The sequence below is a fragment of the Rhinoderma darwinii genome, chromosome 12, assembly GCF_050947455.1.
Source record: "Rhinoderma darwinii isolate aRhiDar2 chromosome 12, aRhiDar2.hap1, whole genome shotgun sequence".
NCBI lineage: Eukaryota > Metazoa > Chordata > Amphibia > Anura > Rhinodermatidae > Rhinoderma > Rhinoderma darwinii.
In genome coordinates this window covers 17,515,171-17,531,452 of record NC_134698.1, presented here as the reverse complement: position 1 = coordinate 17,531,452, position 16,282 = coordinate 17,515,171, and the positions used below count along the sequence as shown (strand labels likewise).

The window sequence follows — 16,282 nt, the reverse complement described above, 5'->3', positions numbered from 1 at the left end:
AAATACAACAGTTCTAGAAAGAGCATAAAAGAACAGTAGCTCGCACTTGCCTTCAGGAGGTTTTGTAAGGCCTCATCCAAAGTAGCACTTGGTGGGGTGTCATAAAGAGCAGAAGCCGTTTTCCTCTCTAGCCAGCCAAGATTAGAGACCTAAACAAATATAATAATAATAAAATAATAATAATATTAGCTACTCTGGTACAGATTAAAACGTGGAGCGGAAAATGCTGTCTAGCGCTATGCACTTATTATTACAGTCACTAAAGTCTGCAGGCGTAGAGAGTTATTACCTGTACAGGTTCCCAAGAAGACAAGGGACCCCAATGAATCTCCAGATCGGAGGAGTAGAACTTTGGAGGAGGGGTTGGTGCCCTAACTCTAGACAAAAGCTGGATTTTTAAAAAAAATGTTTCGAGCATAATATAAAATTCAGTGACATCTGCTGTAGCTAAATCCAACCACATCCTGTATTAGAAGCACTGGTTCACCTTGAATATTAGGCCAGTTTTGGGCACCAGTTCATAAAAGGGATATCGGGGAGCTGGACAAAGATTTAGAAATAGAAACTACATTAATACCTGGTATGAAAAATCTCAGCTATGAGGAAAGTTTCTCAAAACTGGATTTGTTTACGATAGAGATGAGAAGGGATTATTATATCATTATATAACAGGAACTGGTAATGGTAGGAAGTATAGATAGCTTTAAAGGGTTTTCCCCACAATAGTCATCTAGGAACAGCAAGCTTGGCTCATATGAGCGGCCACCTCTCCATTCAATCTCCGCCAGGACGTGGTGGCCGAGAAAAAATATGCCTTCATACAGCTGTTGCCAAAAAAAAAGAAAAAAAAAAGTTATGGCTTTTAAAAAGCGGTGATGAAATAAAGAAAACTAACAAAGAAAATAGTCTTTGTCCTCAAGGGGTTAACGGTTTAGAATGTTGATTCACAGATCTGACCAAATGGCAGTAAGCAGTGGCGGATTATCATTAGGGCGTTTCGGGCGGCCGCCCGGGGCCCATGGCCGGCCAAACCACATGATTGCACGGGCCCCCTCATGCCTTAGATACAAATTAATACTATAGGTACTGCATCACGCCGGTCTGCGCATGCGTCTAGTCCAGAGGATTCACACGCGTCCAGCTGGAGCGGCCGCCACGGGGTAAGGTAAGTAAACTGTATATATTTTTTTAGGTGGGGACTATCGCTGTGTATATATTCAAGGAGGGGGGGGGGGAATGCTCCGTTACACAATATACAAGAGGGAGTGCTGGGTGGCCCTATATACAAGGGGGAGGGTAGCGCTGTGTGGGCCTGTATAACAAGGGGGGGGGGAGAGTGCTCTGTGACACTATATACAAGGGGGGGTGGGAGTGCTGTGTGGCACTGCATACAATTTGGGAGCGCTATGTGGCCCTATATGCAAGGGGGGAGCGCTGTGTGGCCCTATATACAAAGGGGGTAGTGCTGTGTGACACTATATACAAAGGGGGGAGCGCTGTGTGACACTATATACAAAAGGGGGAGCGCTGTGTGACACTATATACAAAGGGGGAGGGCTGTGTAGCACTATATACAAGGGGAAGGGCTGTGTAGCACTATATACAAGGGAAGGGCTGTGTAGCACTATATACAAGGGGGGGCTGGGTAGCACTAACCACAGCGGTATGTGTGTGGCGCTCTTTATATGGGGGGCCTTTTGGTGCTATTTACTAGAGGGGGAGGGCTGTGTGGGGCTCCCTACAGGGGACTGTATGGCACTATCTTTAGGGGGCTGTGTGTAGCGATCTCTACGGGGGGGGGGGGGATGTGTGATATCTACAGGGGGCTATCTATGGGGGTGTGTAATATCTACAGGGACTGTGTGTGGCACTATGTACAGGGGGCTGTGTGTGGCACTATGTACAGGGGGCTGTGTGTATGTGGTGTTTTACAGTGTGTGGTATTATTATATTCAGGTGCCCAATGTTTGTGCTATTATATTTAGGGACACAGTATGTGGCACCATGATAACTTTATTTTCGGTGTGGAAATGTTGGAAAAGTGAGGAGCCGAAGACATCTGAGTGCCAAATTCTGCAGAAATGACTCATGGCCGGCAGAAGTCGTCATGAGATCTGGACCAGATGGAGAAGAAAAGAGGAAAAAAACTACTAGAATCTGAGACGTCGTCACCTATGAGTCACTAGATTTATAGAGAATCGGTCACCTCTCCTGACATGTTTATTATAGGAAATCCTTGTATTTCACAAAAAGTCTTTCTGCAGTCCAGGACTGATAGACAATTCCTTGTTAGGAGGATGTGTCCCAGCACAGTGTGATACTGTCAGTACGTAGGGACACAGCCCTGTGACAAGGGGAATCGTAAAACCCATTTGTTAATGCTTGCCCAAAAAGGTAGTGTTAAAAATAGTTGCGGCGCGGCAGGGCGGCAGTGCGGAATGGGGGCCCAAGTTTGGGTAACAGCCCAGGGCCCATGGTCTACTTAATCCGCCAGTAAGGCCCCATGCACACGACCGTAGATTTCGTCCATAACTACAGACCGTAATTATGGACCCAATCCTTTCTATGGCCAACGGACACCTTCCCGTATATTTACGGGAAGGTGTCCAGGCCGTAGAAATGCTCTATAAAAAATAGGACATGTCCGATTTTTTGCATTTTACTGACCGTGCTCCCATGCTTTATATGGGAACATGGGCTGCAGCTGCAGGTGGCTGTTCGCGGCCGGCCAAGCCCCTAATCACGAACCGTGATTACAGGCACATTCGTGTGCATGGGGCCTAAGGAGAGGATGAGTTTTTCCACTTCATGGCAGATTGGCATAAGTTTATCAAGGATCAAATGGGGATTAAAATCTCTGGATCAAATAGGGTTTAAAAAGTAAACAATGTTGGGCCCTGAAGGACTCCTCGGTGGGGAAGGCGCCGGGCCCGGATGGTCTCCCCATTCAGTACTACAAGGTTTGCTCAGACCTTCTCGGGCCCCATTTCCTGCAGGCCTAGAACTCTCTCACAGATGGGTGCTCTCTCCCTCAGGATGCCTTGCGGGCATACATTACGGTCATACCCAAGGAAGGGAAGGACCCCACCAGCTGCCAAAATTACCGTCCCATTTCCCTGCTTAATGTAGATCTCAAGCTGTTTGCAAAGATCTTGGCCCATAGACTTACCCCCCTTCTCCACAGTGTGATCCATTATGATCAGGTGGGCTTCATGCCCCTGAGGGAAGCTAGGGATAATACCACTAGGGCAATTAATCTGATTTATCACGCGACTGCCTCGTCTCTGCCCAAGCTGCTGCGGTCCACGGACGCGGAGAAGGCCTTTGACAGGGTGGACTGGGACTTCATGTCGGCCACTTTGCGGCACATCGGGCTGGGTTCCCACATGATGCAATGGATCTCGAGCCTCTACTCATCTCCTTCTGCCAGGGTTAAGGTTAACGGTACCTTATCTTCTCCGCTATCTCCAATAGTACGCGGCAGGGACGTCCCCTGTCTCCCTTGATCTTTATTTTGTGCCTGGAACCCTTCCTCTGTCGGCTTCGTTCTAATCCAGATATACCAGGTGTAGCAGTGTGGGGGAAGATCGCATAAAGTGGCTGCGTATGCGGATGACCTTCTGTTCTTCCTCACTGCACCCAGGATCTCCTTGCCCAACCTCATGGCGGAGATGAGTAGAAACTCGAAGCTGTCAAATTTTAAAATTAATTATCAGAAGTCTAAGGCTCTTAATATATCACTGCCGCAGTCCCTAGTCAAGGACTTGTCGGGGTCCTTCTCCTTTAAGTGGGCCAGAGACTCACTTCAATACCTGGGGGTCCAGCTCTCCAGGGATCTCTCCCGCCTTTACGCAGTTAACTATCCTCCTCTCATTCAACGTGTAAAGAGCGATTTGGATTCCTGGACGAAGGGCACCTTCACGTGGTTCGGCAGATGTGCAATCTTCAAAATGAACATCCTCCCACGGATACTGTACTTCTTCCAAGCCCTACCGATCCACATTCCTCGCACTTTCTTCCGAGCCCTGTTGTCCTTGCTCCACCGCTTCATTTGGGTGGGGAAACCGGCCCGTATAGCCCGCTCCACACTTTTTCGCTCTAAGAGTGAAGGGGGCGTGGGGCTCCCTGACTTTATCTCCTACCACCAGGCCGCGCACTTGACGCGCATCCTGGACTGGTTCCGCCACACGGAGGTCAAACAATGGGTGTCGATGGAACAGTCCTCTATGGCTGTCCCCCTACTGGCTCTGCCTTGGCTGGGCAGGGATACCCCTCTGACAGCAAGGACACATCCGACGATAGGGCCCTCACTGACATTGGCGTCAAAGGTCTTTCCCCAGAAAGAGATCTCCCCTTCCCCGTCCCCCTTGTTCCCAGTCTTGGGTAACTCGGCGTTTCCTCCAGGGCGGGAGGAGGGTCCATTTAGGAGCTGGTTGCAGGCAGGTAGGGGTCCCGCCTCTCACTACCTGCATGGGGAGTCATGGATGACTGGCCCGCAACTGACGTCTTTGACAGATCCTCTCCCCCTCACTCCCTGGCAGGTTACCCAGTTGAGACACTTCCTGGTGTCCTTACCTAACCCTGCGGAATATGCTTGTGACAAAACTCTGTTTGAACTCCTTTGCGCAGGCTCGGGCACGATGCGTCACACTCTATCCAGACTATAATCTCCCCATCTACCCTCTCCACACCCACATATTTGCTACGGTGGGAAAGGGACTTGGGAATCACACTCTCGGCGGAGCAGCAAGATAGGGTATACACAATGACACATAAATCGTCCATGGCCAGCGGGTACCAGGAAGCGGGATTTATAATTTTAACGCGCTGGTATAGGGTGCCTTCCAGACTACATGCCATGATTCCGGCGGTTTCCCCGCTGGGTTGGAGATGTGGTGACCAGGGGGGAACGATTCTACATGTCTTTAGGGAGTGCCCGAAGCTGACTGGCTTTTGGTCAGAAGTGTGGCGTATCACTTCTAAATTCTCGGACTTCCCGCTCCCGTGCACACCGGCCTTCTTCTTGCTCCATCTGTGTGAGGTTCCGCTGTTCTCATATCGTCGCACTGTGGTCCGCCACCTGGTGAACGCTGCCAGGGCCTGCATACCAGCGTTGTGGAGACAATCTACTGCGCCGTCGCTCAGCATGTGGTTCAATAAGATACAGGAGATCATGAGGATGGAGGACCTCACGGCATCCATGAGAGGTACTCACGCCAAGTTCATCAAGACCTGGTATCACTGGGTCAGGTTTCAATCATCACTGGAGTTCAGGAACATCGGAGCCTCCGGATTTGTATTCTCTGCATGACATATAACATCAGAACTCGTCCCTTACTCTCCCTCCCCTGTCGTTCCTCTTTTCTCCTTTCCTTGTTCTTACCCCCTTCTAAGATATGCTTCACTGTGGGCCTTAGTGCATGTCTGCAGGTTCGGAATGCATGGTCCTAGCCCTAATTAATGTTTGATATTACTCTGTTTGCACACATACCATACAGGATGACCTCATATACCGGCCTGCGTGCCGACGTACTATATGGTTGCATATTCTTTTTGCATTAACGTGTGATGTTTCGAAAAATTTATAAAAGAATTTATTAAAAAAAAAAAAAAGGAAAAACTGTAAAAAAGTTTAAACAGTTTGTAGCAAAAATTTCAGTTTTTACCACACTCCCGTTTCCGAGCGGCCGCCATTGTATTCATTGTTGGCTACCTGGTGTGGAGCGTGTCTATAGTTTCAATGTGATCCTGAAAGCTACAATTCCCGGCATATAACATACCAGGAGTGGTCTGCACAGTAAACCAATCCCCCCAACCCCTACCTCCTGAATAAGGACCCGTGCATGCCAGTCGAAGCAATAAGAATTTCCAGCTAACAGATATGTCACTGACGACGTCCCGTGCATTGGGGGAGTGGACAGGCAAGAAGTTAACCTAGAATTCAACCTAGGAATATTAGCAGCTTCTGAAACGCAAGTACATTGCAAATTGACTGCATTTTGAATGTTTTGGATAGGGGTAAGGGGAAAAAAAACGTTGCATAAGCCGTATAACGATGCTAGTACCAGAGCTTTGTAAAATGTGGCTCACAGGAGCCACGTATAGACTGCTGTGAGATGAAACTACAACAAACCATGATTACTCCCTCACTCATGGCATCCGTATGTTATGTTATTTGCTGAATAGAAAAATTTGACATTCATTTTATTGGTGTCACCTGAGAGTCAAAATTTAAATAGGACTAGCATTTAGGGATAAAACTTTTGGAATTCCTAAAACTGATTAAAAAAATGTACACTAGTTGGCAGCATCTTGCCTAGAAAGCTAAAATTATTTGACGGAAACAGGTAAAGTTGTATTATTTCCCCAATTCAACAGTGAGCAAGTCCATTTTTCACTGGTAGAACTTTTTCTATCCTTTTTCTCAGTGAAGTTTTTGTAGTTCAATTGTTTATTTCTCATCTACTGGGTAAACAGACAGACCACTACGGACTATATTAGTGACACTTGATGCCGGTCTCTGATGAAGCTTATAATCCTTTTGCCTCCTGGGTAGCGGATGTCACAAAACAACCCAAAAACCCCCACAGGATATAACACTGAGCACGCACAGAGTTATCTTCTGAACATATTTCGAGGTGGCCTATTACAACAACTGCCTAGGAATCTATGGGGAGTGCAGGCTTTACTAGAGTCCCAGGCTAGAAGGCACAGGTTGCTATAAAACAACCTATAGCTCATAACAGGCTTTTCTTTTTTTGCTTCCACTTGAAAATTGCCGCAGAATATTGAGCCACACATACCTCGTAGCACCAACGGCCAAGTAAGTAGTAACATTGCGGATCATTCGGCTGTAATAGAATTGCCTTTTCAATGTGTTCCTAAAAATGACAAGTTACAAACATGCTTGTAAACATTACAGAAAAGTGCTAAAGTATTAAAGAAATGTACACTCTAAAAGCTATGCTTCCAAATCGGTGCCTTTGGGAACAGAGACACTAATTTGTGGAACAACCATATGACCACTGCCAGAGTTCACAGACAAAAAGGAAGCAATTATAAGGCAAACTGCAACAACTACCATGTGACCTCTCGGAAAATGATATGCCACATGACTCTTCGATGTGGGAACAATTAGGCCCCGTTCACACAGAGTTTTTGACGCGGAAACCGCTTCAGAAAACACGCCAAAAAAACGTCCGGAAACGCCTTCCATTGATTTTAATGGAAGGCGGAGGCGTTTTTTCCCCGCGAGCAGTGAAACCGGCTGGCGGGAAAAAGAAGCGACATGCCCTATCTTCGGGCGTTTACATCTCTGACCTCGCATTGACATCAAATGGGAGGCAGAGAAAGTGTTTTTTGCACACGGCGCTTAATGGCTGCGAAAAATGCGGCAAACAGCATGCAAAAAACTCTGTGTGAACATACCCTTATTTGTAAGCAAACAAGACATGGGCTATGTTGGGAATATTGGACAGAGCCTAAAAAAACGGATATCAATAAAAGCCTTTCCATCATTTACATTCCTCATACAAATCAAAGAGTTAAGGAACAATATTATGGTTTACCCTAAAAAGATATCCAGTCTGAATGCGCTTCTGAATGCCTTCATGCTGTGACAGATGCCCACAAAGGATGGCAAACCTAAAATAAAAACAGAAAAGCTATTATGGTTCAATCACTTTTTATTGGTACATATTTATACACAGAAAAAAAAAAGTGATAGAAAAAAAAAAAAGGCGGATAGGGCAGAATCCTCAGCCATTAATTCCTCCATTCGTCGTATATATTGGAATCCTCTGATAACCAACCTGACAGGAGCGGGGCTGTGCGTGATTTACAATGTCTGGGAATCACAAGTCTGGTGGCTAGTTGAAAGAAGCGTAGGATGCCTTTTTTTAAGTAGACATGTTCCCAGCAGCATGGGCCATTGCCGATTCAGTTTAGCCTGATGCCCTGTGACCTGGGTATACAGTTGGTTTAACTTTTCCCAGAAAGGAGAACAAATCTACAGAACCACCGTATCTCACCGATATATATCACCGATCTCAGAACATTGAGGATATATTTCATGTAGGCGCGCCAGTGTTCTGTACCAGCAAGATAATATGTTATAATTACTGGAGTCTGCAGGAGATGGTGGATTTCTGCATAGAGATGAATTCCCTCGACCAAGCTTCTGCGTCAAAAGAGTGCCCCAAGTCCAATTCCCAAGATCAAATAAACGGGACCGGAGAAGTCTTCTCAGCAGCATTCTAACAATGCACACAACAATCGACACCAGATGGGAAGGGGAGGTAGATTGATGACAAATTGGGTGAGTTCTCTGTATATGTTTGAAGGTGAGCCCAACCTTGTAAGGTATCTAGATAATGGAGCATATTCCAACCAGGCGAGAGAAGCTATTATTAAAGAAAACCCATACAGTAAATGTACTTGTTATCTTTTTACTATGGGCTGAAGTAAAAAGAGTTTACACTTATACACATTTTCACACCACTTTTATACAATGTTTATATGAGAACTACAGCATTCAATTTCTTCCTTCACACAGAGAAATGAATTATGTGAATAAAAAACACAAGCTATGAGACATTGTTTTTAGAGAACATCCTCAAGAACTATTCGAACAACCTAACCCTGCAGTATAATAAAGAGAAAAGCCCCTTAAATGGTCACTAACTTTTTTACTACAAGACTTTGTAATATATCTCATTAGAAGAATATGCCTTCCTCCATTTATCAGGCTCCTCCCCCAATTGTTCGCTCACTAAAGGCTAGACGGATTAACAGTTTACTGAGGGATCAGGTTATGTGCTGCTCATAAAAGTCTATGGAGAGGAGAGGGAGAGGGAGAAGGAGAGCAGGAGCAGAAAGAGAGAGAGAGATGCACAGAGGTACTGCTGCAGCTTCCTAGTGAGTGTTATAAGTCATCCCAGTGCTGGATTCACAGCTACACTGCTCATTACTTCTGTATAATGTACTCCATGTTGCTGCTGCTTCTATAGTTTGAGATTGGGGAGAAGAATTCCCGCTCTTCTTTGTGTGCAATGTATGGGAGACACGATAGTGCCATATACATATATGTCAGGTGCTATTCTTCATGTACACATATATGAAAACTTATTCTGAAAAGTCTCCTGAAAGCTTAGGTATGCTTTAACCCCTATCCGAATGAGTAAGTAATTATACGTCGTCGTGGGAGGCTACTTCCCGCACAAGGACATATAGTTACGGAGTTGTTTCCGATGCACACTGTCGGCGACAGTGTGCACACGGAACCGGGAGGTCAGCTGTCGCCGACAGCTGACACTCCACTCTTGCCGGCCAGCGGGCCTTTGCCACTGATTTTGGCGAATTAACCCCTTAAATGCGGAGATCGGTTGCGATCGCCGTATTTTAGGGGATTCTAGCATATCAGCAGACCCCGGTCCGAAATCGCGGGTTAGCATGGCAAACGGAGGCCAAACAATGGTCTACCTCCGTGTGCATCAGGAACTGGGAGGTCAGCTGTCCCCGACAGCTGACACTTCAGTGTTGCCGATCAGCAGCTCATCGCTGCTGATTTCGGCAATTACACCATTTGGTCTCCGGATGCCATCACAAGCATCAGCAACCCCCACATTTGCATGGGGGCTGCTGATGTGCTACAAAACCCCTAAATGCAGCAATCGCAATCGAGCGCCGCATTTAGGGGGTTTGTAGCACATCAGCAGAACCCATGCAAATGTGGGGGTTGCTGATGCTTGTGATGGCATCCGGAGGCCAGACCCTCCAGGTCTGCCATGTATGGAAGCCTATGAGGACCAGCCTCTGGCTGGTCCTCGTAGACTTCCTGTCAGAGTGACTGTGACGTCACACTGACAGTTGGAATACGTTACACTACTAGGTAGTGTATTGTATTCTAGCAGCGATCAGAGCTGCAGGTAAAAGAAATAAAAAGTGTAAAAAGTTAAAAAAAAAGTTAATAAAAATGTTTTATAAAAGTGTAAAAATAAAAAAAAGGTTTTGATTTCCTATAATAAGTCATTTATTATAGGAAAAAAAAATTAAACCGTTAAAAAAAAGTACACATATTATGTATTACCGCGTTCGTAACGACCCAAACTATGAAACTGAACGCCGCAAACAAAATAAACGGAAAACTATGTCTTCATCGCTATTTTTTGGTCATCACCCCTCCAAAGATATAGAATAAAAAGTGATCAAAAAGTCGCATTTACCCCAAAACAGTACCAATAACAACTACAACCCGTCCCGCAAAAAACAAGACCTCCCACAGCTTTCTTGACTAAAAAATAAAAAAAGTTACGGCTCAGAATATGGCGTCTTAGAAAATAAATTTTATAGAAACGTAATTTTATTGTGCAAATGCTGCAAAACGTTTAAAAAAATATACACATATGGTATCGCCGTAATCGTACCGACCTGCAGAATAAAGTAACATTTTATTTATTGCGCACAGTGAACGCTGTAAGAAATAAAGAATTTAAACCGCCAAAATCGCTGTTTTTTGGTCACCTTAGCTCTAGAAAAGATGTAATAAAAAGTGATCAGGAAGATGTATGTACCATAAAAGCTACAGCTCGTCCTGCCAAAAATAAGCCCTCACACCGCTCAATCGACCAAAAAATATAAAAGTTTTGACTGTCAGAATGTGATGATAGAAAACAATTAATTATTTTTTAACAAATAGTCTTTTCTTTGTAAAAGTAGGGTCTGACGGGTCTCTCTTTGCAGAGATATCATCATGGGTATGTTACTGGTCTTACTCCTCCTATGCTGCTCCTTTTAAACCATACTCACTTGGAGTGATACTTACCTGTATTTTTCTGCTTTCAAGCGGCATCACAGAACGGTGTTTGGCAACAGACTGCCGGTGTCTTTATATTTATAGACTCCTTTACTAATCTAGTACCACTATGTATATTGTTATATCTTACACGTCATTATCTGTACCACTGCTGTGACTATACAACTAATCAGTCTGTTTGTCCTAGTACAATAACTATATAGTTCCCATTTTCTGCACATACATCTCTTGCAATTGATGAACGTTTTTATCCATGCTTTGCATGACTCATCTTTTAATATTTGATATTTGTTATTTGTGTCAATAAAGTTTGTGATTTTTTACCCCATACTTTATAGGTTTTATATTAGATGTTGAGGGCCAATGCACCAAGGAATACTTGGTTTTATTAAAGATCTTGTCTTTAATTTAGCTTACGACATGCTTCTTTGTTACACTTATTAGCAAGATCGCTTCCTGTCTGTACCAATAGGTTTTCGTTTTTTTATCTTTGTAAAAGTAGTAAAATATAAAAAAAACTATATAAATTTGGTATCACCGTAATCGTATTGAGACGCAGAATAAAACTAAAGTTGTCGTTTTTACCGCACGGTGAAAGACTTAAAAACAAAAGCCCAAAAACAATGGAGGAATCACACAGTTTTTTCCAATTTCAGCCCGCAAATTATTTTTTTCAGTTTCCCAGTACATTTTATGGTACCGTATATGTCGGCGTATAAGACGACTGGGCGTATAAGACGACCCCCAACTTTTACCCTTAAAATATAGAATTTAAGATATACTCACCATTTCGTGCAGGAGCGCTTCACTATGGCCATCGGCGGCAGGACCCAGGACTCTCTGTCTCTTTGAACTCGCGCATGCGCAGATAGGCTGCTTCATCGCGCGAGATCTGAGAGGCAGGGAATGAGAGGAAAGGGCGGGCCAGAGCATCTTACAGAGATGTTCCCTGGCGGCTAATACCGGCTTCCCTCAGATCCGTGGCGGATCCCGTGCATCCCGGGAGCCTGTGTACCGGACTGCAGGCTCACAAGGTAACACACAACCTGTGTGTAGACAATATGTAGACTAGGGATGTCACGATACCAGAATTTGGACTTCGATACCGATACTTCGTTTAGTATTGCGATTTCGATACCAATTTGATACTTTTGCCAACAGTAATAAAAAAAAAATTCTTCCGTTTTCTGATGTGAGGCGCGACGTGTGATGAATTTTGAACGCGCCTCACATTAATAGTAATTAATCCCATCATGTTTCTCAGTCATATTGGGTTAATGTGCGAGGTACATGATGGGGTTAATTACTATTAATGTGAGGAACATGGAGGGTAAATTCATCGCACCTCATGCCTCACATTAATAAGTGAATGAAAGCCGTGTTTATTTCATTTTTTTATTTTAATGTTTATTGTAAAAAAGGTGAAGGTGTATTTTTTTTAAAATTTAACAATACTTTGTTTTTACTTTATTTTTAAACTTTAATGTACTGACATATATCAGATATGTGCCAGTACATTAACCTGTGGACGGATAATACACAGGCAGTTGTTAGGACATACTTGGGTATGTCCTAACAACATGAAATATGGTAAGACAGCCCTGGGGTCCGTCAATAGACCCTGGGCTGTCTGCCCATATATGGTATGGCCCTCGATCGCGTCACAGGAATTCCCTGTGACGCGATCCAGGGGCATCCCAACTTCTCACTTTCCCCTGAATGCTGCAGTCAGCTGTGATCGCAGCATTCAGGGGAATAACGGCGGAGATGAGAGGTTTCTCTGATCTCCGCCGTTATAGAGCGGGGCTGCGGCTGTGTAATACAGCCATTGCCCCGCTCCTGACAGGAAGTGCGCGCGCGGTCAGCATGAGGTGATGCGGCCGGCGCTGCACTAATGAGCGGCAGTTCAGGCACTGAAGACAGAACATGGGGGTGTTTTGTAGCGCGCCCGCCATGTTCTGTCTCCAGTGCCGCCGCTCATTAGTGCAGCGCTGGCCGCATTGCATCATCCTGACCCCGCGAACTTATCATGACTCAGGAGCGGGGCTGTGGCTGAATTACACAGCCGCAGCCGCGCTCCCATACATTCATGTGTCACTATACTGAGCTGTGCGGCTGCAACGTGCATCCCTAATGTAGACAATATCCGGCATATAAGACGACCCCACACTTTTGACATTTTTTTAAGGGTGTAAAAAGTCGTCTTGTACGCCGATATATACGGTACTTTAAATGGTGTTACTATAAAATACAACTCTTCCCGCAAAAAATAAGCCCTCACACCGCTCTATTCATGGAAAAATAAAAAAAGTTATGGCTCTTGGAGTGAAAAACAAAAATGAAAAAGCAAAAAAAGGGTTAATTAATTTCTAATAAAAAAACATTTATGACCACATAGTATTGCCGTACTCGGGAGAAATTGCTTTACAAATGCTGGGGTGCTTTTCCTATTTTGTCCCTTGTGAAAATTAAAAAATGCAATATTTTAGTGGACAAAAATGTTGATATTCATTTTCACGGCCTAATTCCACTAAGTTCTACAAAAAACCTGTGGGGTCAAAATGCGCACTATACCCCTAGAAAAATTCCTTGAGAGGTGTAGTTTCCAAAATAGGGTCACTTTTGGGGGGTTTCCACTGATTTGGTCCCTCCGGGGCGTTGCAAACCCGACATGGCACTGAAAACCAATCCAGCAAAATCTACGCTCCAAAATCCAAAAGGCGCTCCTTCCCTTCTGAGCTCTGCAGTGGGACCAAACAGCAGTTTATTACCACATATGGGGTATTACCATAATCGGGAACAATTGCTTTACAAATGTTGGGGTGTTTTTTCTCCTTTTTTCGTTGTAAAAATGAAAAAATTCTATGTTTCCACAGAAAAAAAGGTGATTTTCATCTTCACAGACTAATTCCACTAAATTCCGCAAAAAAACTGTGGGGTCAAAATGGTAACTATACCCCTAGAAAAATGCCTTGAGGGGTGTAGTTTCCAAAATGGGGTCACTTTTGGGGTCGACTGTTTAGGTACCACAAGACCTATTCAAACCTGACATGGTGCCTAAAATATATTCTTAAAACAAGGAGGCCCCAAAATCCACTAGGTGCTCCTTTGCTTCTGAGACCGGTGCTTCAGTCCATTAGGACACTAGGGCCACATGTTGGATATTTCTAAAAACGGAAGAATCTGGGCAATAAATATTGAGTTGCATTTCTCTGGTAAAATCTTCTGTTACAGAATTTTTTTTATTACAAATGAATTTCAGCAAAAAAAATGTAATTTGTAAATTTCACCTCTACTTTGCCTTAATTTATGTGAAACGCCTAAAGGGTTAAAATACTTTCTGAATGTGATTTTGAATACTTTGAGGGGTGCAGTTTTCAAAATGTGGTGATTTATGGGGACTTTCTAATATAGAAGGCCCTCAAAGCCACTTCAGAACTGAACTGGTCCCTGAAAAAATAGCCTTTTGAAACTTTCTTGAAAATATGAGAAATTGCTGCTAAAGTTCTAAGACTTGTAACGTCCTAGAAAAATAAAAGAATGTTCAAAAAACAATGCAAACTTAAAGTAGACATATTGGAAATATAAACTAGTAGCTATTTTGTGTGGTATTACTATCTGTTTTTCACAAATAAATATTGAATTTATCGACCAAATTTTTTTCACTAACATAAAGTACAATATGTCACAAGAAAACAATCTCAGAATCGCTTGGATAGGTAAAAGCATTCCCAAGTTATTACCACATAAAGTGACATGTCACATTAGAAAAAATCATCTGTGTCCACGAGGCCAAAACAGGCTGTGTCCTGAAGGGGTAAAGGACACAATTTTTGTTTTAAAAACACACAATTCCACCATTATTTTTGGAGTTTTTACAGCGTTCACTGCGTGGTAAAAATTACACGTTAACTTTTTCTGAAGGTCAGAACGATTACGGCGATACAAAGTTTATATTGTTTGTTTATGTCTTACTACTTTTACAAAATAAAAACAATTTCTCTTAACCCCTTCCCCCTGCTTGCATTCTGGGCCCTAATGTCCAAGCCATTTTTTACATTTATCCATTGTTACATTCGAAGAGCTGTAACTTTTTTATTTTTGTGTCGGCATAGCTGTATAAGGTCTTGTTTTTTGCGGGACGACTTGCAGTTTTTATTGGTACCATTTGAGAGTAGATGCGACTTTTTGATCACTTTTTATCACATTTTTTTTAAGTCAGGATTAACAGAAAACAGCAATTTTTCCATTGTTTTTTATTTTATTTTTTACGGCGTTCTCAGTGCGGGTTAAATAATGTAACAGCTTTATAGTCGGGGTCGTTACGGACGCGGCGATACCAAATATGTGTAACTTTTTTGCTTTATTGTCGTTTTTTTAATAGTAAAGCATTTTGTAAGGGGAAAAGCTTGGGTTTTTCATTTTTTTTTGTTTCACTTTTTTTTTTTTTATTAACTTTATTAAACTTTTTTACTAGTCCCACTAGGGGACTTCACTATCCTCCGATCGCTATTATAATACACTGCAATACTTTTTTATTGCAGTGTATTACTGCCTGTCCGTTTAAAACGGACAGGCATCTGCTAGGTCATGCCTGCGGCATGATCTAGCAGGCATTCGCTCCAGGCAGACCTTTATTAGACCCCCGGCTGCCATTAGAGACACAGACACTCGGCGATTTTATCGCCGGGTGTCAGTGAGATGAGAGGGAGCTCCCTCCCTCTCTCCAAAACCACTCAGATGCGGTGCTCGCTATTGCGCACCGCATCTGAAGGGTTAAACGGGTGAGATCGATACTAATATCGATCTCACCCGGCAGAGCAGGGACGCCCCCAGCCCTCAGCTGCCTCTGGCAGCTGAGAGCAGGGAGATTTCACGGCTCCCTGCTCTGTTTACTTTATTCTACAGCAGCGACGTAGAATAGCGGCGCTCTAGAATAAAGCCCACTAATGACCGCCGTAAAAAGACGTATCGGCGGTCATTAAGGGGTTAATGACCGGGCCAGATCAATTTTTCTGTTTTTGCCTCTCTGCATTTCAGCAGCCATAACTTTTTTATTTTTTCATTGACGTGGCTGTATGAGGCCTTGTTTTATGCGGCAGAATTTGTATTTTTTTTCGCAGTTTGGGGGTAGAAATGTTTTTATTTTTACGGCGTGAATATAGGAAAAAGCGATTCTCTGCATCGTTTTTCTTGTTTATCTTTATCCCGTTCACGTTTCACACTAAAATAACCTGTTATATTAATTCTTCAGGTTATTAAGGTCATGTAGATACCTAATATGTGTAGGTATTTTGTTTTTATGTAATGTAGGACAATAAAACATATTTTATGCAAAATGAGGACACACTTTTTTGGGACATTTTATTTATCTATTTATTTTTGTTACTTTTTTTTTTTAATCCCAGTAAGGGAGAACTTTATTTATAACTTTATTTATGACACAGGCTGATGTTAGGGTAGCACATA

At 43.5% G+C, this 16,282-nt stretch overlaps 1 protein-coding gene across 1 annotated transcript in view; it reads right to left on the bottom strand.

The window, feature by feature from the left end:
• RMDN3 (regulator of microtubule dynamics 3) overlaps positions 1 to 16,282 on the bottom strand; it is an 86,850-nt gene that overhangs the window by 20,331 nt on the left and 50,237 nt on the right. Inside the window, exons 8-10 of the mRNA XM_075844940.1 lie at positions 7,569 to 7,644; positions 6,804 to 6,881; positions 51 to 149 (exon numbers count right to left, since the gene is read on the bottom strand). Coding sequence (XP_075701055.1) covers positions 51 to 149; positions 6,804 to 6,881; positions 7,569 to 7,644 — 253 coding nt within the window. The remainder of the gene's footprint in view (positions 1 to 50; positions 150 to 6,803; positions 6,882 to 7,568; positions 7,645 to 16,282) is intronic.